The sequence below is a fragment of the Strix aluco genome, chromosome 6 (genome assembly GCF_031877795.1).
Source record: "Strix aluco isolate bStrAlu1 chromosome 6, bStrAlu1.hap1, whole genome shotgun sequence".
Lineage (NCBI taxonomy): Eukaryota > Metazoa > Chordata > Aves > Strigiformes > Strigidae > Strix > Strix aluco.
The window spans coordinates 2,317,430-2,345,423 of record NC_133936.1 but is presented as its reverse complement, the minus strand read 5'-3'; the positions used below and the strand labels follow the sequence as shown (position 1 = coordinate 2,345,423).

Sequence of the window (27,994 nt, the reverse complement as noted above, 5' to 3'; positions counted from 1 at the left end):
AGTCAGAACAGCTCATCGACAGGGATGAAACGCAGCACAGCTCGGAAACAACGTTGGTCCGTTCCGGAGCGCCGGCTGTGCGGACAGTGTGTGGGACAACAAGGAGCTGGAGGTAGCTGGGCCCAGGACAGGGACAGCGGGAGGGCAGAGGGGAACAGGGAGCGCTGTGGTAGCGACCTTCACACCACCCGCGTGGCTTTTGCCTTAATTTTCTGGCAAGGACTTAACTACGCAGTAAACAGCAGACTCCTCACCCGTGTTTGTTAAACAAACTGTTTTATTCACACAAGGCAATGCACACATATTGCAGACAGGAGGCCAAATGGGTATTCCAATAAAACAGATCCCCTATTCTTAATACTGCAAACTCTCAAAGATAATTTTCTGTCAGAACTGTGATACATCTGTGAACCAGTGCACATTCACCTCAGACCCCAGACGAGAGAGAAGTAGAACGCTGGTGTGATTCCAAAGCTCAGGCATGCCCTTGGCTGGTGGCCAGGTCGCTCGCTGGCCAACCGGGAGATGTTACGGTGCCAGTGACGGGAGCAGAGCTGGGATGGGTGTGCTCACAACCTGCCCCAGCTCTATTTCCTTCCCTTCACTTTTCATTTTTCACCAATTCAAAACAGTTTGAGTCAGCTTCATGTAAAATTTAACTGGTAAGAGCCATAAATTCTAAAAAGTTATTCATTCAATTCAGACACATCACAGTGTTCAACGTAAGCATGGGTAGTGCCTATTATTTCTTAGAAGAAATGCATAGATCAAAACAAGAAAAAAAAAATCTTCCTATCAGAAAATAATTCCTGTAAGAGATTGCAGCTGCAGCCACGTCCCGCTCAGCTCTCCTTTCTAGGGGACAGCCTTCAAAAGAATTACACTGTTCCACAAGTCCATGAACATCTACAAACAAAACCCAAAGTCAAATGAACGCAGAACATTACTTTTAAGCTTTACTTGTCACGGAAACAATCTGGTTTTTTAACATTGTAATTTCTGTACCAAATTAAATTGACAATGCATTTGTCACATCGAGGCTGGATGAAAGACCACAATTTCTCAAAACACATCTCTGCGTGGTGCTATTACAGACAAATTCAATTGTTGCTTTCAGCAGACTAGAACTTAGACATAATAGGTTGCCAACTCATACCAGAAGAAGATTTATCTAGTATTGATACTGTCAACACCCATGAAACAAGTATATTACCATAAAAGTCTCATTAGAAAGTTGCACAAATTTCTATGTCAACCATTAGGAGTTTATATGAAAAAGCAGAAGTTATCTGCCATTGATTCCTGATATAAAACAGCAGGTAGAAACCTAATGTAGAAATCTGAAGTTAGAGAAATCCTTTGGCAGCATGTTCAGTTACAATCAGGCCTTAAAAATAAATATGATAATGTATAGAAGTATGAAGAGAAAAAACAGATCCTATTAACACCAAAACCCTCTAAATACACTGTTTTAATAATAATTAAATTATTTTACACTATCTACAAGTTGCATATCACAGAATTAGGAATATAAGAGTTGACAGAATGACAAATCCTGCTTTTATAAAATTTCAGGCTTTAACAGTATGCATATATGTAGCTGTGTAGAAAATCTCAGACAAATGAGTATATACAGTATTTATATTTAATTATTAACTGAAGGTAATCAAATCACATCTGTCTAGCCATCTCAATTTAAGATACTCAATATTTCTGCTGGACCAAAGCCAATAAACACACCTACCTTAGTCTCAACTGACTAACAAACATGGAGAATCTATATAAATGATAGCAAGGTTTAATTCAACTACACACCAACTTGGAACAAAGCTCTTACAAAAAAATCTCCAAACAATAAGAATCTTGAACAGCAGCATTGAAATTAATTATTCTTCTTGAAGAACACAAGGAACATGTTATCAAAATACTTCAGTATTGCAACATGTGTTATTTATACTCAACTACTTCAAGGCGAAGGGATAAAGACAAATTAAAGTCATGTCAAAAGGAAAGACAAAAGCTTCCTTCCAATTGCACAAATTTAAATTAAAAAAATGATTTAAAGAGCAGGTCCTGAATACCTTATTGCATAAGCATGAGGCTGCAAATGAATAAGGTCGTGATACTAAATAATTAAATACAATGTAAAAGAAATAGAGGTGGTGCCGAGTGAAGGGTGGTTTTTTTTTCTCAACAAGAGTCTACAATCTGATAGTTCTCATTTGGTAGAAAACTTGTACACCAAACATACTTCTTTACATTGGGGAGTTTCATGTGTTTACTCAAGATGTTTTTATCAGTGATTTGCTTCCATTTTCCCAATTTAAAGATTACTACTCATCATAAAATTATTAAAATAGGTATAAATATGACTATGCTAGAGTGAGTAGGTAAATAGTGATTTTTGTTTTTTCAGAGGTGGAAACCATAAAAGAAATCCCACATTCTGGAAAGATAATTCAGCTCATCTGCTCCTTTTGTACAAACCCCACCCGTTAAAAAAGTGCATCAGGGAAGAAATTCTTAGATTTCTTTTCTTAGCCACCAAATGCTACGCTTCCACGGTTCCAAGGCAATTCCTTTTCTAAAGACACGTCTGTCATTTTCAATATGCAACCACTCCTTGTATTAAACGAGGAGCACAAGCCCGCTCGCAGAGCACGTGTATGCTGCCTATCCAGACAGCGCGTTAAATACACCTTTCCCAAAGGGTTCAAGAGTTTCTCTGGCTGGAATAAGTGTTTATTTAGAGACGGAAATGGTGGCAGAGAAAGGAAATCCAAGAGAGAGGCAAGAACCCCCTGGTCCCATAAAGACGATTCCTGTTCCGCTCAGCTCCCCGTTGGAAAGGGAACCAGGCAGACTCTCACAGTCTTAAGAAGCTTCAAACATTCTTGAGCCCCCTCCTTTACCACAAGGAACTACAATACTCCTTCACTTCTCAATACATCCAAAAAAGGAAGAGAAAAGAGATTCTGGCTCAGCACCTTGTATCCACAGAGTGCCCACACAGTCAGCTGGGAGCGTCCCTTGCCTGCTCTTGCAAAGCAGACTTGTGCTTGCAGCACCACCTCTGCCAAAAGACACGAGCGAGTTCTAGCAAAACCCCACCTGTTTTCTTCCAGAGAAACACATCAGAAGTTCTCCGGAGTTTCCGAAAAAATCAAATAGGCAGCACTATAAAAATCTCATTTCTCGTATTTCTGTAGGTACGTGGTCCCCGCTGTCACAGTATCAAATCATTTTCTCTTCCAGCTCTCATCTGCTGAGCTCGCGCAGTTGTTCCAATTATTCAGCGCACGTCACACTGTAAAGCTCACTACAGCAGCGCAGAGAGGTGGTGGGGTCTACATCAGCAGAGATTCTCTAAAGCCACTGGGCTAGAAGGATTACAGTAAGATACCAGAGGAGGCAATGCATAACGAGAGCAACACATAACAAAGATTAAGCGTCCTCAAGTTTTCAGAAACACATTTAAAAGAAAATTATTTTTGGACAATCTTTTAAGATTCACAAGTGGTGTTTCTTGAGAGAACTGAGGTAAGGGCTCCAAGTAATCTGAAATTATTTGAAACCATCAGCTACGCTACTTCAAGCTATCTTTATGCAAATGCTTAACAATCAGATCTGATGCCTAATTTTACTCTGCATCACCCTAATGCAGTAAGTTGGGTTATTTAAAAGGAAAATGTATTTTGATATCTGTGACAGGTATTCATAAAAATCATTAGGTCAGGCAACCCTTATGCGTTAATTCAGAAATAAGAGCTGGTTTGTTTTTAAAGGAGAGGCTGTTGATGGTAATTTGTTTGTTGCTGTAGAACGGAAGGAGCAGGAACTGCCATGGGATAGCCTGGTCCTTGAGGCAAACTAGACGTATTATTCTGGTAAGCCGACATATCCACTGACATCCCCAGCTGCTGCTGGGTGTACGCAGCTGTGCCGGCGCCTGACGGAAGGCCGGCGTTCTGGTTCACGTACGTCTGGTTTAACACCGCATCCGGTCCCGGGCTGCAACAAAACAAAACAAATGGAATTCTGACAAACTCAGGCCTATTCATCTGATAAACAGATTTGCATGTAAGAATTTTACTTAGTCCAAAAGCGATCCGCCTGTTGTCAAAATGATCAAACAGCTTTACGTGTCCCTGTAAATATCCCAAGAACACACAACCTCTAGGCAAAGCAGTAAAATCACCATCAGGAAGAAGGTGATTTAACAGTTTGCTGAAGAAATACCTTAAATATGCAGCTTGAGCTGGCTGAGTGGCTCCAGAAGAATTTATATTTTGAGGCAGAGACCTCAACTGCCCCATCTGATCTGGTCCGAGGCTGTAGCCCGGGGAAATGGTGACTTGGTGAACACCCTGGATCATGTAGTTCCCACTAGGTGGCTGTACAGGATACGACTGTAAATCAAAAAAAAAAATATATATACCTTTTATTTTCAATTAAGTAGCAGCAAATGTGGCACAATACCACTACAATGAACAAATATGTTAGGGTTCAAAGGCTGAATGAACAACAATTAATCTTGTCAGCAAGGTTCTAAAACCAAAACACGTAACTTCTCATAACGTGTTTTAAATGGGGATCCTTTATTTCATCAGAAGGTACCTTCTTCAGAAATGCACTGCTAACAATTTCAGTGCCTAGTGTCTGAAAGAAGAACCTTCTGTATGACGTACAAGACCTCTGCCCCTCCCAGAAACCTTCTTTCTAATTTGCCTTGTCTTTAAAATGTTTGATCCTTACATATTTTGATGCACAGAGCTGAGTAGGAAGACGGGCACCATACGAGGTTTGTTATTTAACACATTTTGGAAATTAAAACATAAGAATATTCTGAGACTGTAATGCAAAAGGAAAGCACAAACTTTAGTTTCCTGCATTTCTGCTTTAGGATAATGCAAGTCTTTACTCAAAATTCAGATAGAACAGGTGGTGTAACATGCTTATCTACAGAAGTCTATGCTGCGCCCTGGTTTTGGGCTTTGGATAGTGTACGGACGCCGAAGGGATAGACAGTTCTGCACCAAGGAACCATGCTAAGCTCAGTGTGGTTAACATTATCTTACATTTTTCACCGCTGGAAGCGTGCATCTTGGAAGAAACAGTAAGTTGCCTTTTGGCTTAAATTACTTTTTAACCTCCAAATATAACGAATCTTCCATCGTTACCACGAGTTAAGGACACGGAATTACTTTTAACTGACACATTTTCAGATCTAGCAGTTGCTATGGCAACTATTCTTTTCCCACTGAACAATTAACATTAAAGTAAAATTAACTTGAAGTAAAAACACTCATTCTACACTTTCTCCAAAAAGGGTCTTAAAAAAAAAAATCTCTTTCACCTCCATTTTGGTTTTCTTAAAACATCAATATGGCACATTAGAGATACTGTAAAACAGTTTTGAGGAACTACACCCCCTAATACAACATGTTCATTTCTTAAGGGGAAAAAAGAAGAGCTAAAACCAGACTAGTGTTTCTATATTTAGCAAAAGTACACTGCACTCATGATTAATGCACTCCTATTAAAGTTCACTCACATCCCCGCTATTAGATAAGAAGGTAACGTTTTACTTTGAGGCTGAGGACACGACTCACAGCAAGAATATCCACCGAGCTGCTGAAACACACAATTCTGACTGTAAAAAATTAATCACGGACACAATCTTTTAGTATTTTCAATACAGTACCTTTCTGTTAAGTAGAGCAAAATTAACAACTATCCCTCACGGTACAAGCGGGTCACTGCAAGTCGTTCTAGTGCGTAAATGGTATTTTATGCTAAAGGCTATAAAAAGTCACCAGGCAATGTCAGATTGTTCGTAGGCTAGCAAGGAAGCGTACACTTCATTTTTGCTGTCATCTTTTTAAATAGAAATCTATATTAGGAAAGTCTCTATTTCCAGAAAGGGATACTGACCTGCACTGAAACACCAGAAGATGTGGGTGGGTATTGTGCAGGATGGTGGAGTTTTGAGTAGGCCGAATACATCGGCGTTTCATTCATCAGTTTGTTATAGAGCTCCAGAGCTTCTAGAACTTTCACATTCAATTCAGATAATTCTGAATGTTTTCTGTTTCAAAACAAATATATGCAAACACTAAGTTTCTCTAACAGCTGGTGTTAGACGGTAAAAAAGAAGAGTGGTCATTAAGCAGTTTTGAGTACGCAAGAAAAGGAAAAACGTAAAAGGTAGATGGTCAATTTCTTATGCATCTATGTTGTAAAACTGTCATTGTGTTTCTTACACCACTGCGTTTCTTACACCAGTGGGACTGGAAGGAGAGTCCACGTGGTGCACAACTCTTCTTCCCTAGCTGCACTAAGGCAAGCCACTCCACTGGTGTGAGTGACCTTCTCTTTTCACTCTCAAACATCCCGAGGGGGAAGAGGTGAAGACAGCATCGAATAGATTTTCCTGTCATGGAGGAGAGGCAGCAGCAGACTGAAAACACCAAGCTCTAGACAGGCTGTAAAAGGCTGCAGCCAGAAAGCGCCAATATAAAATGCACCCAGTAACCTCTGTGGTCAGTTCTGGAGAGCAGCAAGCAAATCTTAGTACACACACTGGGACCTCGGTACCAAAGTGCTAAAAAAATAAAGGTAGAATTGTCAAAATGTCTTTCTCGCAAGATTTTCTAGCTTGGGAGATGAAAGTGCCAAAAGAAAAATTAGTACAACTGCACAATTTAACGTAAATGACAGGAGATAACACAGAAGCTACGTTATGGCTCACCTATCTATCTCTTCCAGTTTTTCATCTATCATTGGACCCATCTGTTGACAAATATCTGTGAAGACAAAAGTGTCAAGGTAATTAGTGTCTTGCACAACTGAAAGTTTAAATGCAGCCAAAAAATAGTGTATCCAAGTACACTAAAATAGCATACGAAATTGGAGAGGGCACCTGGTTATCATGTGTACCCCACTCCTCTAGCCCAAATAGACAGGAAAAATACTTTGGTTATTCTGCTTTGTCATCCTTTCTCCCTCAACCCTCTCAAACAAGGCTACTAATGAAAAACACGGAAAATTTTGCATTTTTGCTTGCACTATGCAAGGTCTATGACTTTCAACTCCTACTGGAGTACCCAGCCTAGACCGCCTACGCATCTCTCTAGGTCTGCTGTAGCGCAGAGCTTCCTTTACCTTCTCTTCTTCCATTCTAGGAACACTCCTTCTTTAACGTATGCTCAACTGTTATCACACACATTGAACCAATCAGCTCTTAAATGAACTGAACTTCCCCTCCCCTCCCAGCCAGCAGTTATTTTGGAGAAATTTTGACACAAAATTAACCGCTTATTTCAAGCGGAGTTTTGATAGGTAGATGGATCTTGTGAAGGCTGGGCACTGTACACTAGCTGGAAGTTACGCAAATCACTCTGCTAAACACAGAGTTGGCTTGGCAACTATTAGAAAATTTAGAGTTATACATATAGCCCCACGCTCCCACTGTGAAATAAGCTGTTCTACAGCACACTATTAGTACAGACCACGGTTTCTCTCTGCTTAAAATAAATGCAAAAGAATCACCAGCTCAAACCAGAAAAGGGAAATGTAAGAAGAAATAAAAAAACCTAGCTAACTTAGTGCTCAAAGTACCTTCTGAGTCTAGAAGATCTGGAGAATCAAGTTTTAAATCTGTAGGATCTATACTCTGAAGTACCTGCAGTGTTTTATCCATCTTATCCTGAAAGGTGAAGAGATTAAAACCAGTTATTTCTGAAGCATGGCAGAAACTCTTTTAATTTTCAGATTTTAAAAAAAGTTATTTATATAGAAAGAATTATCCACTAACATTCAGTAACAAAAGAATGTTTCAACCAGTGTAAATTCTCAGCAATTTTTTACATTCAAAATGACTGCATACCTCATCTATATAAACTGGCTCAGGCTCTGCTTTCTTAATTTCTTCTGTAGTATCCTCAGGAACAGGATTTTTATCCACAGTTGCTGAAAGAACAGACATTAGTTTCTTTTCTGCAGCTGTGTTACTATGCTAACTTAAAATAGACATTTTCTCCTTGTCCTTGCTTGCCATCAGATCTTTTAATGAGAGAAAAATTTGAGTAACTACTTTAAGCAGTGATGCACCTAACTGCTGGAGAACGGAAATGGGTTTGCCTAGAAAACGTTCTGACAAGAACAGCTTCCTTTGGGCTGTTAGCCTGATTATGAACCTAAGCCCAACAAGGGAAAGACTCCTGAGTCATATTAGCATCTAAAAACAGCTCCAACACATGTACAGTTCCTTTCAAGCCAAGTCATAAGTGTTAGGATTTATTTTGGTATCCTGAGCATGAATAAAGCTGACAATGTGATTCTTACAAACCACTGACATGGGTATGGATGTTATTCTGTGCTAGGTCTGATGTCTGAAAAGAGACTTTGACATTTTTAAATGGCAAGTTACTGGATTCATATGTAATATATTACTGACAAAGAATTATGGTAAATTGAACTTCAAAGAGAATCAGAAGACAGAGACTGTTAAAGTGAGCTGCAGCAGCAGTATATGCTTGCTTGCTTGCCTGAAACATGGGTGGGATTTCTCTCTCAATTATTTCCTTGGGCTGATTTCAGGAAATTATTTTGCTGATGGGCTAATCAGTAGTCCCACCTTTCTAAAATAATCTGTCAGCTTTTAGTAGCTAACTTACCTGCCTCGGGTTCCACATTTAAGTCAGAAGTCACAAAATTAGATGGAAACAGTCCTACTCCTCTATGATTTTCACCTTTCCACCAATTGGTGTCACTGGGGAAATAAAAGCCGTATTACAAAACTCTGAACATTAACGCTTCACGTCAGCAATATTTTGTGCTTCTGACAGAAAACCTGTGATATCTAATACGCTGTTTCCCCGTGTTCCCGATCACAAAGGCAAAGGAGAACATTTGTAGAGATCAGCAGCCTGGCAGCAAAGCCAAAGACAGGAGCTGGGGCAGGGGAGTGGGAAGGAGAGGAGGGATCAGGGGAAGTCAAGTCATTCAATAGCTATCACTCAAAATTTAACACAACTCAGATTTTAAGACTGATTAGATGATAGCCCATTATAGCTTCATCTGAAAGTTCACCAGTAGAACACAAATGGGCACTAACATTAGAAATAGATTTGATCTGTCATGGTCTATTAAATTAGAACAGCATTAGCAGGGAGGAAATTCTGCTTCTTAGCTATCATTGGAGCAACACTGATAACAACAATAATTATCTTAAGTATCAGTTTTATTCTTGGTACATGTGATGAGATTTAACAATTTCTGGAAGTTGCTGGAATTTAGCACTGTAATGCGTGTGTATACTCTTATGACATATGTTACAACCAACTCATGTTTATCTTAAAAACCACAAATTGGACCTACAGCACAGAATGAAACACCCAGCGTAATACAGGGAGGTTGTCCCTGCACCAAAATGACTTGAGGTCAAAAACTGGGGGTATGGAAAGAACAGTGAAAGATAAATGGATGTGAAGGGAGTCAGAGTGACAATATACATTTCTGTGGGGAAAAAAGCAGAGGAAAGATTTGCTGTCCCAAGAAAACCACAGTTCTGGAATAAAGACACCTTCACTGAAATATATTATACCTGTCATCCAAAACAAAAATAATTTCTCCACTTTTAAAGGTGAGCTCATTGTCTTCGACGGCTTCAAAGTCATAGAGAGCTCGCACCTTCCTCGAGTTCTGATTGTTTTGCTGAATTTCTGCAGATGGGTACAAGGATTTAGTTTCCATTTGTTGCTGTTTCTGCTCTTGCAAAGACAATTCGATAGCTACAATTAGGGGAGGGAAAATAAAAAAAAAAGGAAGTTTGTATATTTTATCCCTGTATACAAAGGCAGTTTGCTTTCCTAGTAAAAATAAATAGAAAATGATTTATTGTTATATTATAACCTCATCTGCTCCTCTAGTATTTTAAAATCTTTGCTCCAAACTACTAGCCATATTTCAGATTTCAACAGCTTTACTCTGCCCTGCAACAGGATTAAAAGATAGGTCGTAATCACGCACAAGTTGTGAAATGTTTAAAAACCCCTCTGCTTGTCGCGGTGCAGCCCGCTATGGGAAGCGGCGCACACACTGCTCGTGTCAGAAGCATCATTAGCATGATTTGAAATACGGATAAATTCTTCACTGTGACATCTGAGCAACAGTGACTATATCCAAGACAGAGGAAAAACAATAAAGCATTTAAATGTTCTGATTCTTTTAAAGCATTGAGGTGAAGGCTAAAATCAAACGTGTGGGTGCAGAAGCGGAGAGGCCAAGCACTCCCAAAGCAATGCTAAGGGCACCGTGATGGGGAAGGGTATGCCTCACCCAACTCCTCACCCACAGGGGAACACCCTCATAGCATTTTGAATGATCCCCAACATTGGGTGCCAACCTGCTGAGCCCTCTGTCAGTTCTATGCAGCAGGAGAGAGTACAGCTTCCCATTTCCATGCGTTTTAACAAAACTTCTACGCAGCCTTCTAACCCAAGGCTGTGACTAGCAATTTACCTTTAGCTATATCTTCATCTTCTTTGTTCTTACTCAATGATGAACCATTCTTCGCAGCATTTGTGGTAGCCTGCAAATGTATTAACAATAGAATAAGTTCAGGTTACAAAGGAAAAAGAAAGCTCTATAATTATATACTTAAACCAATTAGTAATCAGTCGTTCCTGGTTCGCTGCCTTACTGCAGCATTTCATCGCTGAATCAAGATGACCTTCTGGAAGGAAAAATTACCACTCTTCAGAATCTCAGCCAGCTTTTATTTTGTTTTCAGCAAGGGACAAAGTAAAATAAATAATCAGATCTAATTTAAATAACTGATCTCATTTAAATAACTATTTAATCTCATTTCTTAAAGTGAGAATACTCATTTAAATGCCTACTCTTTCCACCTTTGCCCTTCACCTCTCCCTTCAGAAGGGAAGAGAAGTCTTTGGAGTACCACATCTGTGAAGATTCAAGTATTAAGCAGCCGCTGGACTTTCTGAGAAGGGAGATCTCTCTCCGCATCAGAGCACAGAGCCACCCTCCATCTCTGCTGGTGGGACAAGGGGAAGGAAGAGCAAATGTACATCAAGTTGGGAGCTGCTGACTTGGATAACACAAGTCTCCACAACCACACAGTGAAATTGTTCTTCGTTTTCATCCCGACAGGGAAGTCTTCCTGCACATACCAGGAACAAAGAGCCTCATTTCATACACTAGCCGTGTCTAGGACTTACCAATGGTCCTAGGAAACAATTCCGTACAAAATACTAATAAACTAAATTTTAGCTTAAATTTTAATTAGTACTAAATACTAACAAACCTCAGCTCTGCTTGTTTGAAGTGAAGTGTACGAGGTAAAAATACCAAGATGTCATTTTCTATGTATTTGTAGGAAAGGAAGCATAACTGGTTGCCAGTACTCTACATCTTCCATGTTGCTGCCATATGTTTTAACACATATCCTAGATTTAGAAGTGAAAACATCTTTGTGGAGGAAGGAAAGATTGTAAAAGTAAAAAAAAACCACAAACCTCTGTGTTTAATACAGAGAAAAGTAAACTTCATGTAAGGAATACGTAATAGCAGCTGCAGTTCTAATTTTCAGGACTGATCTTCACCCGACTCATCATTAACGTGAAAATATTCAGAAGCATCAATAACAAAGCATTGGAAAAAAACACCCGTCCTCATTATCTGCCAGCTAGATTAGGCATAAAGCACCACCAGAAGTAAAATCCAACGGGTGAGGTTAGGGATTGGAGCACCCCACCTGCTGCAGAGCCAGGACAGTTCCTGACAGCAACAGGTAACTGCAGGAACAAGAAACGGGGGCTCGGGAAAGGAAAGCATAGCACAGACCATCTTCAAAAACATCTCCATTCCTGAGAGCTTTGGGGAGGCTCTGTGAAGAAAAATGAAGGTATGTGCTCCAAGTCAGCAATTAGAACCAGAAAACACCAAGTACAAAGCGTGGGCGTAGAATTGCTTCGATTTGAGGTGGCGACAGCTCAACGAAGCTCTAAAAATGATCGGAAGAAAAGAACGATCTAAGATAAAACAACTCATAAGGGCACCATGAAATAGCCTTTAGTCTGTTCTTATTCTTCTTAGGAGGGCAAGGTCATAAAAAGCAGAATGAATACAAGTGAACCTCAGCGTAAGGAGACAACCAAACTCGAAGAAGGATCCTACTCTCCTGATCAAAAGCACAAAGGATCTCACTTGGACAGCTTTTGATTTTGTTCCCCGCCAGGAACGGTGAATCTAACGCTACCGTGTACCCCAGCTCAGCTCTTACCTGCGATCCAGCTGCAGGAAAAGTTACACCTTCTTCTTTTAAAGATTTAATAGTTGCAGATATTAAGCTACACTGCGGGTCTTTCTGAAATTCTTCCGACCACTCCACCATTAGAGTTTTTAGCTTTTCACAGACTTTTGGATGAGCCTAGAAGACAAAATTGCATAGAAAGGGAAGTTTGTACCTCAAAATTAACAGAAAGAGTTGCTCCCTCGCAGTAAAACTTTGTTACCAAAACCATTTTATTACAAATACCCTTAACAATAAGTAATTGTCTTGATTAAGAAAATTTGGAAAACAGAGCCTAGAATATACGGTCTTTTATACACCGATGCTGATATTAGAGAACATGCTTAGCTTCTGGAGCGTCATCCCTTCATCGGAAAGCTGGTGCAGCAGTTGCAAACACCATTACCCCAGCACAGCAACAGACCGCAGGTAGTTCAGATTTCCCCGATTCTACCAAACAATTTTAAATCAGGGCTCCTTCAGCCCTCACAGCAGTCTTCTGAGGCCAGTTCTCTTGCGCAGCCAAAGCTTAAATCTTGCAGGCAGCTCACCTACCTAAACTGGTGTTATTTTAGTGGAGTCAATTTTAGGCGGTTAAGGAATAGTTAAGGAAAAAGACTGACAAACTTCTTTACTTTTCAAATGTTAGCCATGTTTCCATCTCACTAGTTTTGGAGAAATTCGGGCTACCTACCCCACTTACCCCAACTTTTCTGTACCTCTATGTTAGTTACTTTCCATCTTACCTCCATTTTCTCCTCATTACTTCACATTCGTATCATATTTTATGACCTCTGCTGTCTTCTCCTCACGTGCCAGAACACATTTCTCCCTGTGGGCTTCTCGGGTGACAGGATCTCACAAAAACCTGATCTCTGCATATACATACGTACATCTGTCTCCTGCACGATGTCAGTGCCACCCAGCTCGTGGGACAGTTTATACTATTAGCTCCCGAACTAGGAGCTGAGGTGCAGGGACAGTCTGCTAAAGGAAGGTATTTGCTGGGAGTGGGGGCAAACCAAGATCAAGTCCATGCTCTGCCTGCAATTCCTCTGGCATGAAAGAGCCTCTACAGTTCCCCTTCCTCCACAGGATTTAGGGCTACTGTAAATCCACGTAGGATCACTGATTTCAGTCAGCACTGCAAATTTTATGCGCTAACAACCTCACCCAAAGTGATAATCCGCCTCCAGAAAAGCAGGTCAGCGTCATGTGTTGCTCTACTGTATGGCTAAAGAACACCCTTCAGAGTACAGCTCAGCAACGTTAAACATCAGCTGTTGTTAATCCTGCAATCACGTAATAGCCTTAAAAAATTTATTGGAGCAAAGAGAGCAACTCCTCAATAGAGCAGCTAATATACGTGAAGGTCACGCCAACGCTACAAGGGTAAAACAGGCAGCAAAGCACTTCAGGCTCCGTCCGCTTTCTGGTTTTGTTGACAGCTGATGAAAAGACTGTTGTGTGACCCCAAAGCATCCCAACTAACCCCGGGACACTTGCTGGCAAAGAAGGGTTCTGGGGGTGCTGGGCTCCCCTCCAGGTGTTTCCCTTGGCTTGTCTGGACAAGAGCCTGGGAGCGCACAAATGCGGCGCACAGCCAAGATCTCTCCTCTGAGCAGGATTCAGGCCCCACTGTAAGCCCACGCCTTGCATGCTGACCAGTAAGAACGTTGACAAGTTTGGGCTCAAGTGTGTGTTTAATTGAAAGAAGAGATGGAGCTTGATAGGCTCAGTATCAGCACAAAGACATTTGTTACACTTGTCTGAACTTATTTTCTTTTGGAGAAAAGGGAGAAAGTACAAGTTTATCTGCCCTCTGAAGATTATTCCTCCAAGTGGGCCAGGGACACGGGTAAAACAAGTATTTCTCAACAACAAAATAAATTACGCTCCAATAATCCATTCTTTGGTGGGATTAAATGTTTGCTTTAATGTCCACAAGTGCTGTCAGACCATGAAGGTCAACGTTCTGTTTCAGGATGGACCATGGCTCATGACATCAAAGGGGAGGACTTTAAGACCTATTTTTCCATACAAAGCAAGAAACTGAAGAGCTGTGAACTCATTTTGCTTCCCAGCAGTTTTATTAGTTTCCTTAATTGCTTTGCTCCACCTCTGATGATTCCAGGCCTCCCATATATTTGAAGACTAACTTCTTTTTAACCCATTAGCCATTTTTGTCTTCAACCAGAGCAGTAATAAGGGGAAAGCTGTTTCTGCTTGTTCAGTTCATTACACCCAGATTTAGACTCCATCAGCCGTTTGACCCTAACCACTTAGGTCTTCCTTTCTCAGTTACCTCCTCATTCAGCATTCTGAGAATCTCTGGGAAGTAATAAAGTTGTCTGAAGACTTTATCCGTTTCCTTGTAAAAAGGTAGTTTAACTTTCTCAGTTTTCCCTTTGCACTTGAGCCCATGAATTTCATTCAAGCCAAATAAAAACTCTCTCCAAGGAAAGTTGCCTTCACCATTATCAAATTGAGTTTAGGAAGAGTCACAGATTTTAATTAAAATTGCTTATGTAATTTTGTAAAAATTTGGAGTCGGTGCTGTGAGCCTGTCACTTCTTTAATATATTGTATGTTCATATTAAAAATTAAAGTACACAAATTTCAGTGATAAGACAAACAGCCAGCAGTATCTGCAACTGCACCAAAACTAGACAATGCATATTAACCAGAACATCAGTTCTGCAATTCTTTGCTGTGCTGAGACAAAGCAGTTACCAAAATAATCTTCCACCAGTACTTAAGGTCCTAAAAACTTACCTTATTTATTATACCTCGAGCTTCACTAGCAAAGTCACGAGAACATACTTCTAAGTGAAATATTTTTCCACAGTTTGATACACAGGCTCCTAAAAGCTGACAACAGAAATACAATTGTTAAAATGTATGACAACAATGGAAATAATGCAAAATAAAAGCATGAAGAGTTCAATTTAATTCTCTGTTCAGCATGCACACTCTCACTGACCTCTACTGAAGGAATAGAAAGGCATTAACTGATCGGCACACATTTAATAGCTGTGTTACATAAAAGAATACAAAGTTTTTTTGAAAACAGTGATAGTCTACTCACTGTAAGTGCTTGCAAAGCCACATGGGGAACTTTGTGATTTACTCTCTTCATGATGGCTTTAAGGCAATCCTTTGCTCTGAAAAAGGAACAAAGAAACTGTTAGTGATAAATGTGACTGACACAATCTGCAGAATGAATGATACCAAATATTCAAGTTGGGTGAGCAAACAAAATTGGGTCTGTGGGGAAAAAAAAAAAAGTAACCTAACCTAAACTCTTCCTAGAGTTAGTCTGGAAAAAGTGTTTAACAACTTGTTTGTTCTTACATGTGTACGGGATTGGAACAGACTCCATTCTTAGGCTGGCATTTTGTATTAATTTCCATAAAACTGCTGACTGGTCATAAAGGGAACAACTGCCATTAAGTTGAGGAGATGGATTTGAAATAGACATTGAAAGAAATGTCTACATTAAAAAAAAGAATAAGAAGCAGTGATGATTAAATAAATGGTTATTTTACTGGCTACTGTAAGGGGTCTCTATGGATTTCATTTTAAAATCATGCTCACAGCTTGTCAGCTCTTGGATCCCATTTTCAAGACACTAAGGACACAAAGATTTTATAATTTGTTTCAGCAAAATCTGAGATACGTATAATGATTAGCACTCTAAACGTTACTCTGCTAAGGAGTTTCAAACTTAAAATGAGCATTAACAGCACGCACCAGCTACGTGGGTTGAGGCCTGTGTAAGGCTTCATTAATTTGAATTAATTTATTATTTTGAAGCCCCTAAACCATGAAGTCTCTACGTAAAGAGCTGATGCAGTATCTTCACGACTAATACCACCTGCAGTATACTCGCTATTACCCCAGCACAGAAGCCCCTTCGCAAGGCTGCGTTTCTCTGCATGCCGGAGCACGAGAGTTTTCAGCCAGATCTCTGCCAAGATCCGATTCACCAGGAATCCAGCGCACAAAGGGCGAGAGGAAACAGTTGACAACCTGCTTCAATGCAAATCCTCTCTCCTGTCAAAGTTGTCATGGAATTGCAACCTTAGGCAAAGCTTAAAAAAACGCCTGAGCCAAAATGAAACCAAAACTGTTTCACTGTCAACACTGTTAAGATGTTTGTGTCAATGTTTTGTTCTGTTTCAATGTATTGTGTGTAAACTGCATCTATATTCACCGTTTGGTTCTGTGAGAGACAAGAAGAGCGGGACGTGACAGGTTCTGAAACAAATTTTCTGATCATTCCCACATGTTGCACATCTAGTTCACAGTGGAGTTTTGTGTACGCAAATTTATTTCCTTTTGGAAAAAAAGCTCCTCTGGGCACACCAAATGTGCTCCAACTTCTCGAGGAGCCATGAGAGACAGGGCCAGTGACAGGATCTGCAGACAATTCGCTGGTGCAGTTATTTGGCTGAGGAGAAGAGCTTAAACCTGTTCTGAGGGGGGAAAAAAAAATCCCCAATGCCCTGAGCTTCAGACTGGATGGATGCAGTGGGCTCAGGACCACTGCGCTGGTTTACTACTCCAGCCCCACTGCTCTCAGTTGCTTGGTGATGCAGACACAGCCAGAAGTGTGGGTTTAGCCCCAGCACTGAGTATGTTTGGTTATAGTTAATACATGGACAATCAACTGAGTCAACATGCTTGTTGTTAAGCTATGTATTTATCTAAGGGTAGGCAACAATGTTTATTATTTTCAGAGGATGGTTCTTAGTGAAGGGCAGGAGGGAAGAAAACTCACAAAATTGAAGTAAAATGTGCTAGCAGTAGTGGTATTTAAAATTCAGAGTTTAGGATTTTATTGTATATAAAAAAATAAATATTAAGATTTAATTACATGTTTTATATATATAGTTCAATATTTTGCATGTGTAATTAGAAAAAACCCCAACCTAAATTTTTTTACAATCTCTCCTCCTCCAAAACAAGGAGGTTTAAAACAGCTCCCTCTACAAAAATCTTTTGGCACTAAAAAAATAAAAATTATTTCTAATAAAGGACTCAAAGCACATTCTACACTTCTTCAGGACTAAATATTCCTGGATTGAATAGATTTACTATTAATCCCTGTGGGAGGTAATTAATTAAACAAAACAACCCAAACTTTATCAGTGTAGTTATCTTAAATGTTACGTATAACTGATAAAAATTCTCAGATCACTTAAGAATTCAGCCTATGCACTAACTCAGGTTTACTTCAAAATTTAAACCATGTTATCACTCAAAAAGATTACCTTAAAATTCAGCAAATACTTTTGGCCATTATGAGACCACTGAACTACCACTTGTGTTTCAGTATCACCGCTGGGGCTAAACTGATTGAAATTGATCTGTTTTGATCCCCATTTTCTCCCCTTTTCTCCTCCATCAGTCCCTTCCTTCCTAATGACTAAACACCGACAGATTTCTCATCATAAACAGCTAATCATCCTAGCTAGATAATTTTCTGCAAAGAAACTAGTTCACGTTTTTCTACTAGCACAGTTGCTTCTCAAAATTTATGCAAGATCATTAAATATTAATAACTTGGTCTACTGTGCAAAACTCAATAAAAATTGGAATGCGCTCAGCATATACAAATTGCTCTACTAGAAATCCTGTTGGAACACTTCTTTCAAAGAGTTTTAAAGCCAGCTACGTGTATCTGTAGAGCTCACAGCAGTGGCAGGGTGACAGCAGTTTTTGCACAGCTGACTACGCTGAGCGTTTTGAGATGCTCTCTGAAACTCTATTCTTCTGTCCATAAACGTGAAATTCCATGTCGTAAGGCAAGATGCAGCTTACCCGTTAGGAGTACTTCCAACTTTGTCACATATATCCATAATAAGACCCCAGTTCTCACTGGTGTTACATTCATTTGTGGCTTTTTCTATAAAGAAAAACAAAATTGATTAAGTGTAATAGCCTGTTAAGTTCAGAGTCTAGTCAACAAATGCTTTCTCAGCCATAGACCAAAAAAGCAGACTCCACATACAAAACACCGAGAGGCAGCGTCTCCTACAGATTAGCACTAGTCCTTGCTATCTGGTAAAGTCTTATGTAGTTTTCAGCACTGGACTAACAGATGTGATAAGTATTTAAAAGTTCCAAAACCAGAAACAACTCTTGAACTGTAATATTGTAAATGATGAAAAAGAAACTGCTGCTGTACAGTTTGTTTAGTTACCCCAGGTCTAAGTCATCGCCCCAGTCTAGAGTTTGCTTGAGCTCTCCTAACATTTGCACGTCATTAAATATTTCACATGGATGCTCCAAAAAAGAAAAAAAAAAATCTCTTTAGGACTCTAAAGGAAAGCCACCTCCTCATCAACACACTCATTAAAATATTTCTTTCTACTAGATTTTTCAGGAAATCTAAACACCACAGCAAGTGTTGAGATAAATAAATGGCATGGAATGATTAATAAAAAACCCAGAAGGGGGCAACAAAACCCAGACTGTCAAAAGAATGTATACTTAATTATTATTTGCAACATTTCATTTTACATACTAACTGATAAGGTTTAATGCTGTTTAATTGTGCTTTCCTTTCAAGTTTTTATTAGAGCCATGTTATTTTAATCACATGTAAATATTACAGTTTTATTAAAATAACTTACAAACAGCAAATTAAATATTTTATACATTGCATCTGCTGGTTTAGGATTTAATTTTAACCTGCCAATTTAATATTTTAAGGAAATTCAAAGCTAAGTGCTTTTAGATTTTTGTGTTATATATTAATCCCATCAGAATGCACTTCATAATCATGGCAGTATCACAATCAGTACTTTTACAGAATTTACTTTGGTAAGAGAAGCCACTAAATCCCTTTGGGAGTGAGTATTTTAAAGACTATTTAGTAGATTAAAGCAGAACACAATGCTCACTCGCTATTACTGTGATGATGCTCTCTGACAGCGGCTCTTCCAAAACTACAAGGTTTGCTGACAGCAACAGTACCACAGGATAAACCCAATTTCATGTGTGCAATTAAGCATCTTCTCTGATAATCAGCTTCACTACTTAGTTTTACAGTTAAAAGTTGCAACAATACTGGGGCTAGCTCAGCAGAATGGCTTCCACAAAGAGAGCGCAAGCATAGCAGTGCCCCTAAAAACCTTTTGTTACAGATGTAACAGCAGAACAAGAAGGAGGAATGGAAATTTAAAATTTTGGCCATAGGTTACCTTCACAAGCTTAGACTATTTAAGGGAAGCAAATACTGTGTTGAAAGAAGGTTCCTACAGCACAAACCTTCTTAAAAATTCACCTGGAAAGGACATAATCATTAAATTTTCTTTTAAGCGCATTGATATTTTTAGGACACTAATACAAAATTCATTGCTTGTTCTTGAAAATAAATGAGCACCTGCAATTTTTAACACGTTAACATTCAAGTCATTTAAAAAAAAAAAAAATCAAACCAAAGCAACCCCCACATGCCCATCTCCTGGATATGTGAACAGAAGACAAGCATAACTCCACACTTGGGGCACACAGTTTCAGCCCGGTGTCCCCTATGAAGTTCCACCAGCTAAAACTGCTTTTTGAAAGCATCACCTTGCACATCTCCATCCCCAGGGGTGTGAATCCTCCCATCAAAACCCCTCAGCCGGATTAATCCACCTCTCCAAGGGGCAGCAGCCCCCAGCTGTGCGCGTACAGCCAGCCCTCCAACGACAAACAGCACCAACGCCTCTAAAACTGACCCGGCCCATCATTTACCAGCACTGCCTGACTGGAAACCTCCCACCCCTCTGAAATTCCTGGAGTATTTTAGAGATGCCTCTTTCCACAAGTCCCCCTCTTCCAGGTGTGGAGAGGGAGCAGCCAAGAGTAAACACTAACAGACAGCAGTAGGTCAACAAAAAGGCACGGAAGCCAAGAAAAACTGAGGTGGTGTTTCACACCCAAGTCTTCAGAACCACAAACAGCGATGACCAGCGCCACGCTGGGGCTCTTCCAGCTCCCAGCCATGCCCACGGACTCAGGAGGGTGCGAGCTCAGCCCAGACACTGGAGTACTTCAGCATGGGTGGGCTCAGCTGGCGAAGCCTCGAGACAGGTATCGTCCTACCTCTAAGCTCTCTTGATCGTTTTGTACACTCCAAAACCCCAAACCCAGACCTCCACACTTTCCTCTTCATACTCCCTGCTCTTTCCCTCCTCTGCTCTCCTTTTAAAATGGGAAACAAAGCAAATCAGGTAATTTACTCTTGGACAATTTATTTAAAAAAAAAAACCACAACAGAATTACATCCACAAAATACATACAAGATGCTTTGAGAGGACACACTTATCTGATTCACTAGTAAAAAGCTCTCTTCTAAAATACCACAGCAAAGAAACAAACTGAAATGGATACTCGGACCTAAAAATGTGTCAGAAATTTAAAATTACTTTTGATTGTTCACAAGCCAGTCCAACGCAAGCTAGCCAACTGACCCTGCAGTGTAAACACTGCGAAACCAAGCACCTCGCATTGTACACGCTGTCACGCTGATCCAAAAAAAAGATCCCCACAAAGGGTGCCAGGTAAGGAATGGGGTAAAACTGCAGCTCCGTAGGGCTCCAGCTCCTCCAGCCCGCTGGGACCCCCCAGCAGTTCTCCTCCCCTTCTGCTGTTTGTTACACAGATGCAGGTGTCACTTTTATCCTCTGTGAAAGACTCAAAAGCGCTTGCCAGAGGATATATTGAATTTTCCTGGACCTTTCGAGGAAACGGCAATCCGCTTTGCCTGCCATGACAGAAGACATCCCGCGCCATCCCCATCAACTCTTCCACCGCCAACAGGCTTCACTGGGAAGTTTCCAACTCCACACCTTCTACACCTTGAAGAACAGCACAGCTGCCGTTACACTTAAGTGCTACTTACTCACAGCTCCTGTTCGTACACGGAGGCGTGTCAAAGGCAAACTCCCTCCTCTTGTATCTACGCGGCCTGTTCTAGGAGCCGATGTGGGCCCGGTGAGAATACGAAGGCTGCCCCACGACAAACTCTTAACTTTTGAGGTTTTCTTCCCTGCCAGCATGACAAATTTAACAGCATCTGCTTTTTTGCTTAACATGAGCTCCAGCTGAAGAATAATCTTGAAGGCTAACTACTTCACAGATGCTGAGTGTGGATTTGATCAGAAGAAACAGATGTGGGAAGATGCATTTTCCAAGATTTTTTTCAGTGCTAAGAGAACATAAGCTTCTAAAAAAATGCTATGACTTACACTCTGTAGTCCTCCAGTTAACAAAGGAACACTAGACTTGAGCTTACTTTTATAGAAATAACAATAAAAGCAAAAAATGCGCTTTTTTTATTGCTGCTTGGTATATTTTTAAAAACCCACAAAGAATTAAAACCACAATTAATCATTTTTAACTGGATCAGTTCCCTGATCTGATTTGCCATGCAGCTGCACAAAAAACTATGCCAACACAAGTAGAGATAGCACTAAAACGAGCAGCTGGGAAGGGGACGGCAACTGTTTATTGATATTACTGCCAAAAGAAGAAATGCTCGTCAAGCTACTGCCTTAAAACACTGTCACCAGCTTTTCAGAAAAGAAGGTAATGCTTTCCCACTGCATGCTAAAGTCAAGTTTCTCAGGACGCTCCCTCTAGTACACAACATCCGAAAGGACAGCTGCATTGGAAAGGAAAGCTGAATGTCACCCTTTCCAGCCCAACTGCACTAGTTTTCCCTTTTTCACCAGAAAGGGATGGGTGATACAGGTAAATAACACCAAAAGACAGGAAAAAAAATAAACTACGAGGACTGCAACTGGGCAACACGCGGCAGTCCTCAAAAGCATCCCTGTTCACATCTTTTCAGACATCAAGACCTCAGCCATAAGGATCCTGGTGTGATGCTGAAGTGTCCCAGCCCCGCATTCAGGCAGGTGGGGAACCTGCAGGTAGAGCTCACAGCCTCCACACCCCACAGGCTCCGTCCAGCGCCTCTCACGAGGCCCGCTGCCTTTTCAGCAAGGCACCACTAGCACTAGGATCCCTCCGGTTTGCAAAGACAAAAGACACCCAGCCCCCTTCTAATACAACACCCAGAACTTCGCAGATCGGGTAGGATCTATATTCACCGTGGCAAGAAGCAAGGAAAACAGCACCAGCAACTGGGGGGAATCTTAAAATACCTACACGAACATGAAAAGGAAGACAAGAAAGGGAATTGCCAGAACTTCACAGCCCCCAGAATTCCCCAAGCGTGATATGGGCACTCCAGAAGTTCCATGGAAATCTCTGCCAAGGTAACCAACATGATGCGTTGACTCCTACCCAAAGCGTAGCACACTGATACGCGACACAAATCTCCCACTGAGTGCTTCTGCTGCAAATCTAGATCCTATTTAACACATGGCGTTAGCATTTGACACTGACAGAGTCAAATCAACAACCCTGCTCTGATGGCGGCTCCACCTCTACGCTGCCTAGCCCATATGATCTTCAAACTTGCAAAAGATTTTGTTATTTCAGTCCTGAATTCCCCTCAGCCAAGCTTGGCATCAACACCAAATAACGTGTCAGTTTTTTAAAAAAATAACAATACTAGAACATAACTTTTTTTCCCCACCTGGGTCAATTTTTATACTGGAAAGAAAACAAGCACTCAAGCACTGATTTAGCACAAAGAACTTTTCAATTTGATGCGACATTTGCTAAAGACTCTGATCACTAAAATAAACATTTTCTAGAGACTGATTTGCCCCCTGAAGCCACGTGAAATAAAATCTTGTCTGCTCATAAATATTTCAACTTTTACACAATGCCATTCTAAGTATGCAAAAACAGGAGTTCATACACAAAAAGTGAAAGATAAAAAAAATTGAGGACTACTCCAGACTGCTGTTTTTCAGAAGATAAAGCAGAACCACATGGATGAAAAGAAGACATTTAATCCCACACACCTTCATTTGTTTGCCGTGCCTTTGTATAGCCAAATTAGAAAATTCTAGCTTTGATTTAATTAGTGTTTAGAGCCATGATGACACTGTAGTCATATGACTCGTATTTCCAGTAACACTGCACGGTCCACGTTGTCATTGCTGAAAAGGCAACCCTACCTTTAATGATCCCAGGTAGCAGCTAAACCCTATTCATGTCACTCTGAATATTGTATTCTAAAAAAATTGAATCAGCAAAGTGGAATGTTAAAATAACTTTTTGCAATGTAGATCCAATTGACCGAGAAGGCTTTTTGAGATACAGTTTTTGCTTAAAAAGGGGGTCTGACGTTTTGTTTCATCAAGTCAATTGGCCAATAACCTGAAAAGCAAATAATTCCATTTGTCAGACAATCCGCAAACCGCAAGAAAAACATTGAAGACTAGGGAGGAGTTAACAAACTTGTAACAGAGACCTGTTAACACAGCCTGGAAAGCACCAAAATGAAAGTTACCAACAGTCAGGTTTTATGTAACAAAACATCCCTCATAATAATAAGAAAAAACAAACAAAAAGTGAGGCTATGATGTATTAAAAAAATAATCAAGGAAGGGGTGGGGGAGCAGACCAGTAATAATCTCAAAAATGAGGAAGAAACACCATAAAAGCGCAGGCTCAGAACTCAGGAATTTTCATCAGTCAAATCAAGGCAAAACCACAGACTGAGGACTGGAAATACAGTACCTACACTTAAGTGAAAAAGAAACAGCCAAGCAGCACCCAAAAAAGCCCATATCAGCTTGTCCTCAAACATTCGCAAGACTTTAGACCAAACGCTGAAGCCAAGAATTATTCCAGACTGAGAAATGAAGGGGCAACATGGTGAACTGGACCAGAAAGCAGCTACTCTGGTAGGCAAGGACATCTTATCAAAGACTAATTAACAGCAGCTGTCTGTTCAGAGGGCAGAGAAACATTCCATAGGATGTCAGGTGTGAGTTATTGGCTACAGTTTTGGGATCACTCCACAGGTAACAAAGCACTCTGATGAGGGTGGGGAAAGCTTACTCCCCAGACACCTCAAAAATTGGTCTTGAAATCAGTATTTATATATCCTGGCTGACCCTGACAGCAAGGGTAAGGGTCTTGTAGGGAAGCTAGCGGAGAGCTGGAAGGTATCATCAATAAAAAGACTAAAACATAACGTAAGGGGAAATGTAAATCCTGGAGGATTAGGTAGAAAAAGGTAACAGTTAGTAGACAAAATGTAAATTCACACAGTCACAGTCAATATCTTCCTAGAAACTGCTCAGCAGTTGGAAACAAGAGGAGAACGAGTACGCTAAATTCTAGCACAAGAGGACACAGGCCACCAAGGTAAAGCAGCCACAAAAGGGCAAATCCAATCCTTGAATGAAACACATCAGGTAAACATTTCAGCAAAGCAGGAGGAAACAGGAAACGCTATCGTACAAGTTATCAGCAATCCACGATACGGTGTACAGTTCTGGATGCCGGTCAAACTACACAGAAAAATACTTCCTACTCCCTTGATCCTGTCAACAGTCTTATGGAAGAAGGCTAACGAAACAAAAGATGAAAGGGAATGAATGGGCTTGTTCTCTATTGAAGGAGCAACTACTTAAGAGATGAAGGTTAAGAGGAAGGACAATGCTGGGAAAACAGCAAGCGCACATGAACTGACTATGAATAGATTTAGACAGGAAATTAAAAAGCTTCTAACACTCTAAAGAAGCGAAGTTTTGGAGAATCCTCTCAGTAAGAAAAACAGATGAAAGAAACCACACTCCTCTAAAACACTATTCCACAAGTTAACCTTGCGACACTGCAACTACAAAGCAACCAAAGCAGATGCCAAAGAATTAAGCCTCTCCACAGCTCTGCTGAAAAGCAAAATTATGGGTGTAGAACCAAGGAAACAAAACCAGTTGCAGCAAAGCAAAAGTGTGTTCTCCTACATTCTCTAAAGGTGCCCCAAGAAAAGAGAGGAGTTCGGTCTGAAGAGAGCTGGATCAGCCTCACTGCTGACTGCTAACAGAAGCGGGGTCCTGCTCTTCCCATTAACCTCTGCAGGGGTGTCCTGCTCCCCCTTTTCACTACCATTTCACAGCCTTTGCTGCGCAGATTCAAGCCACCAAACGCCCAAACTCGTCACCTTCACAAATGATCCAACTCACAAGCCAAATACTTTCTTCTGGAAAATTAGTTTTCTGCCAAAAAGCGTTGAATCAGCTCAATGGTGAATCAAAAATAAAAACAGGGTGGATGGGATCATGGAAAAGGATCTCTCCTTTCCAGTAGCATCAGGCCTCCAGCTGGACTCAACTATTTTCTTGGTATGTACCTTTTTTTTTTTAATGAAAAAGGCAACAAAATATTAAAAAAAATTAAATCCTTACAGATACATATCAAAAGCGGGAAAACCTGCTCACATAAATACTGCAAGTTGAAGTACAGACCATCCACATTTGACAGTTTGATATTCTGGGTAGTCTAGTTTACAATGGAATAACAATTTTTTTAAAAAGCTCCCAGTGTCAAACAGATTTTTCCTGGCAAGGGACTGTAAGATTTAGCCTCAATAATTACAAAGTTTCTATTCTCTTGCACTTATTTAATTGTAAGAAGTGCAGTTACACTCAATATATGCAAGGCAAAATTTAAGAAACTACAAGTGAACAGACTGCCACTTTTGAAGTACTACAGTCTAGAAGTTCTTGAAGCATTTAGGTTTGCCACTGAATTCTGCACAGCTGTGAGAGTCCTCACTTCAAGAAGGCTACACTTGTGCAAATATATTTGTTTCAGCCATGTGAAAGTAAGTCTGACAAAACAGAAAACTTCACAAGGTATTTGAAACAACTGGACTACATGTAGCTGGTCGGGCAAGTTTCTACTTTCATTTCAATCACAGCTCAACATTACAAATCTCACAATGGTTTGTGAGAAGAGGAAGGGGAATGCTTCTGTTGCACAAACTTTGCAGACACATTAAGAAAACAGCACAACTTATACTCAACAAAAAAGAGCTGGTGTGGTAATAGCAGCACCCACATCCACTTCTTCCACCTGTTTACTTCCTGGCCTTGAGAGAAATTCTAAGAATGTTGAATTATTCTCTTCCCTAAAATTCCAGTGTAACAAGAAATGTAAATCTGACTCTGGTATCTAGCTCAATTTAATTGCTTTTTCTAGTGCTTCAATTTAGAATAGGCATTGTTGAAAGAAAAAAAAAGAAGAAAACCCCTAAAAAAGCAACACACAGAACAAGCTTCATGCTCAAGAAAACACAAGACAGAGCAGAAGCACAAAACAAAACAACTGAGTCATCATCTTCATCCTGTCCATGGCACCAACTCCAGCCAAAGTTGCTTCATGGTTTTGTCATGAGAAGAAATGTTAGCTCAGGCTTAACTTCATGCCCCCAAATCAGTCTCTAGACGCTGCCTTAATACCAGGTACTGAAACAAGCATAAAAATCGGATCCTATTGATTTGGATAGAGTTGGTTTTCACCCCCGAGTTCTACACCAAAACAAGCTTAACACACCACTGCACTCCACCGAAGCCTAGCAAACCGAGCAACGCCCTGCGAAAGGCAGGAGGTAACAAGACACCCCAAAGACACGCTGTAAGAGCTGTAAAACTTCAGAAGTTACAGCAGAACGGGCCACAAAACCCTTCCTTGAACTGCTGGGCGCAAACAGGACCCGCGAGCCCCTGAGGCCGCCGTGCCGGGACACCCGACTGGCCCCGTCTCTCTGCGGAGGCCGCACCGCTGCCAGAGACCCAGGAGGGCAGGTCGGGATGGGGGACCCGGGGTCCCGTCCCAAACGCCGCAGCGGTTTTCCCCTGAAGCTTCGCAGCGGGCCCACCGCACGGACCGGCTGCTCACCGAGCAGGCCTGGAACCGCGGCGTCCACCACTGGCCGCCGTTACTCTTTTTCCCTCAGAAGCCCAGGCCCCGCCGCGGGGAGGAGGAGGAGGCCGCTCCACAAGCACCGGCCCAGCCGCCGCCCCGCCGCCCCGCTCGCTCACCCACGTCCTGCTCGAAGGGGTTGGGGGCGAAGAGCGGCATCCCGGCAGCGTCCACCCGCTCCTCAGCCCAGACACCCGGGCCCAGCGGCCGCCCGACCCGCCGCCGCCGCCCTCCCGCCGCCTCAGGCCCCCCCGAGCCTGCCCCGCCGCGCCTGCTCGCGTAGCGGAGGAAACGCCGCAGCAACACGACGACGACGCGCCGGTCAGACACGGGGTGCGTGAAGGCGCCGGTACCGCCCGGCGGGACGGGGGGGAGAGGGGTGGGCAGCGGCCGCAACAGCGGCGCGGCGGCGTCAGGCGCTCGCTGGGGCAGCCCGACGGGACGGGGGCCTCGTGGGGGCGGGGTACCGGCGGCGGTGAGCGGAGGCCCCGCCTCTCCGGGGAGGGGCGGGGCCGGGAGCGGTGTCGGCTGCTCGTGACGTCACGGGAGGCGCCATCTTGAGGTGGTGGCGGCCGGGGGGGTCGGTTTTTTTCTCGCTTCTGTTTTATTCGGGTGGTCGCCATCGCTCGGTGCTTCCCCCCCGGTGTCAAAACCCGACTTTAAAAGCTGCCTGCAGGCATGAGCTCTGTCTCCTCAGTGGGTGTGAGGAGGGGTGGGGGGTGGGGAGGTAGCGGCCGCTGGGGGAGTGTGGCTGAGGGAGTGATGGCTGAAGGGACAGGACTATGGCTGAGGGGGCGATGGCTGAGGGGACAGGACGATGGCTGA

At 41.6% G+C, this 27,994-nt stretch overlaps 1 protein-coding gene across 3 annotated transcripts; it reads right to left on the bottom strand.

Annotated features, from left to right (window-relative positions):
* Nucleotides 1-259: 259 nt before the first annotated feature.
* STAM2 (signal transducing adaptor molecule 2) lies at nt 260-27,416 on the bottom strand. 3 transcript variants are annotated; one of them, XM_074828464.1, is made up of 14 exons: nt 27,289-27,416; nt 18,143-18,227; nt 15,405-15,480; nt 15,092-15,187; nt 12,308-12,454; nt 10,525-10,594; nt 9,608-9,794; nt 8,679-8,773; nt 7,889-7,971; nt 7,621-7,708; nt 6,752-6,806; nt 5,935-6,088; nt 4,240-4,409; nt 260-4,011 (listed from the first exon to the last, which is right to left on the bottom strand). In XM_074828464.1, the coding sequence occupies exons 1-14, from the start codon at nt 27,326-27,328 to the stop codon at nt 3,780-3,782; spliced, it is 1,578 nt and encodes a 525-aa protein (XP_074684565.1). In that variant the 5' UTR covers nt 27,329-27,416; the 3' UTR covers nt 260-3,779. The 3 variants fall into 3 exon arrangements, with proteins under 3 accessions (XP_074684565.1, XP_074684566.1, XP_074684568.1); XM_074828465.1 differs by lacking the exon at nt 27,289-27,416 and adding an exon at nt 27,146-27,251; XM_074828467.1 differs by lacking the exon at nt 27,289-27,416 and adding an exon at nt 19,228-25,470.
* Between the last annotated feature and the right edge of the window lie 578 nt (nt 27,417-27,994).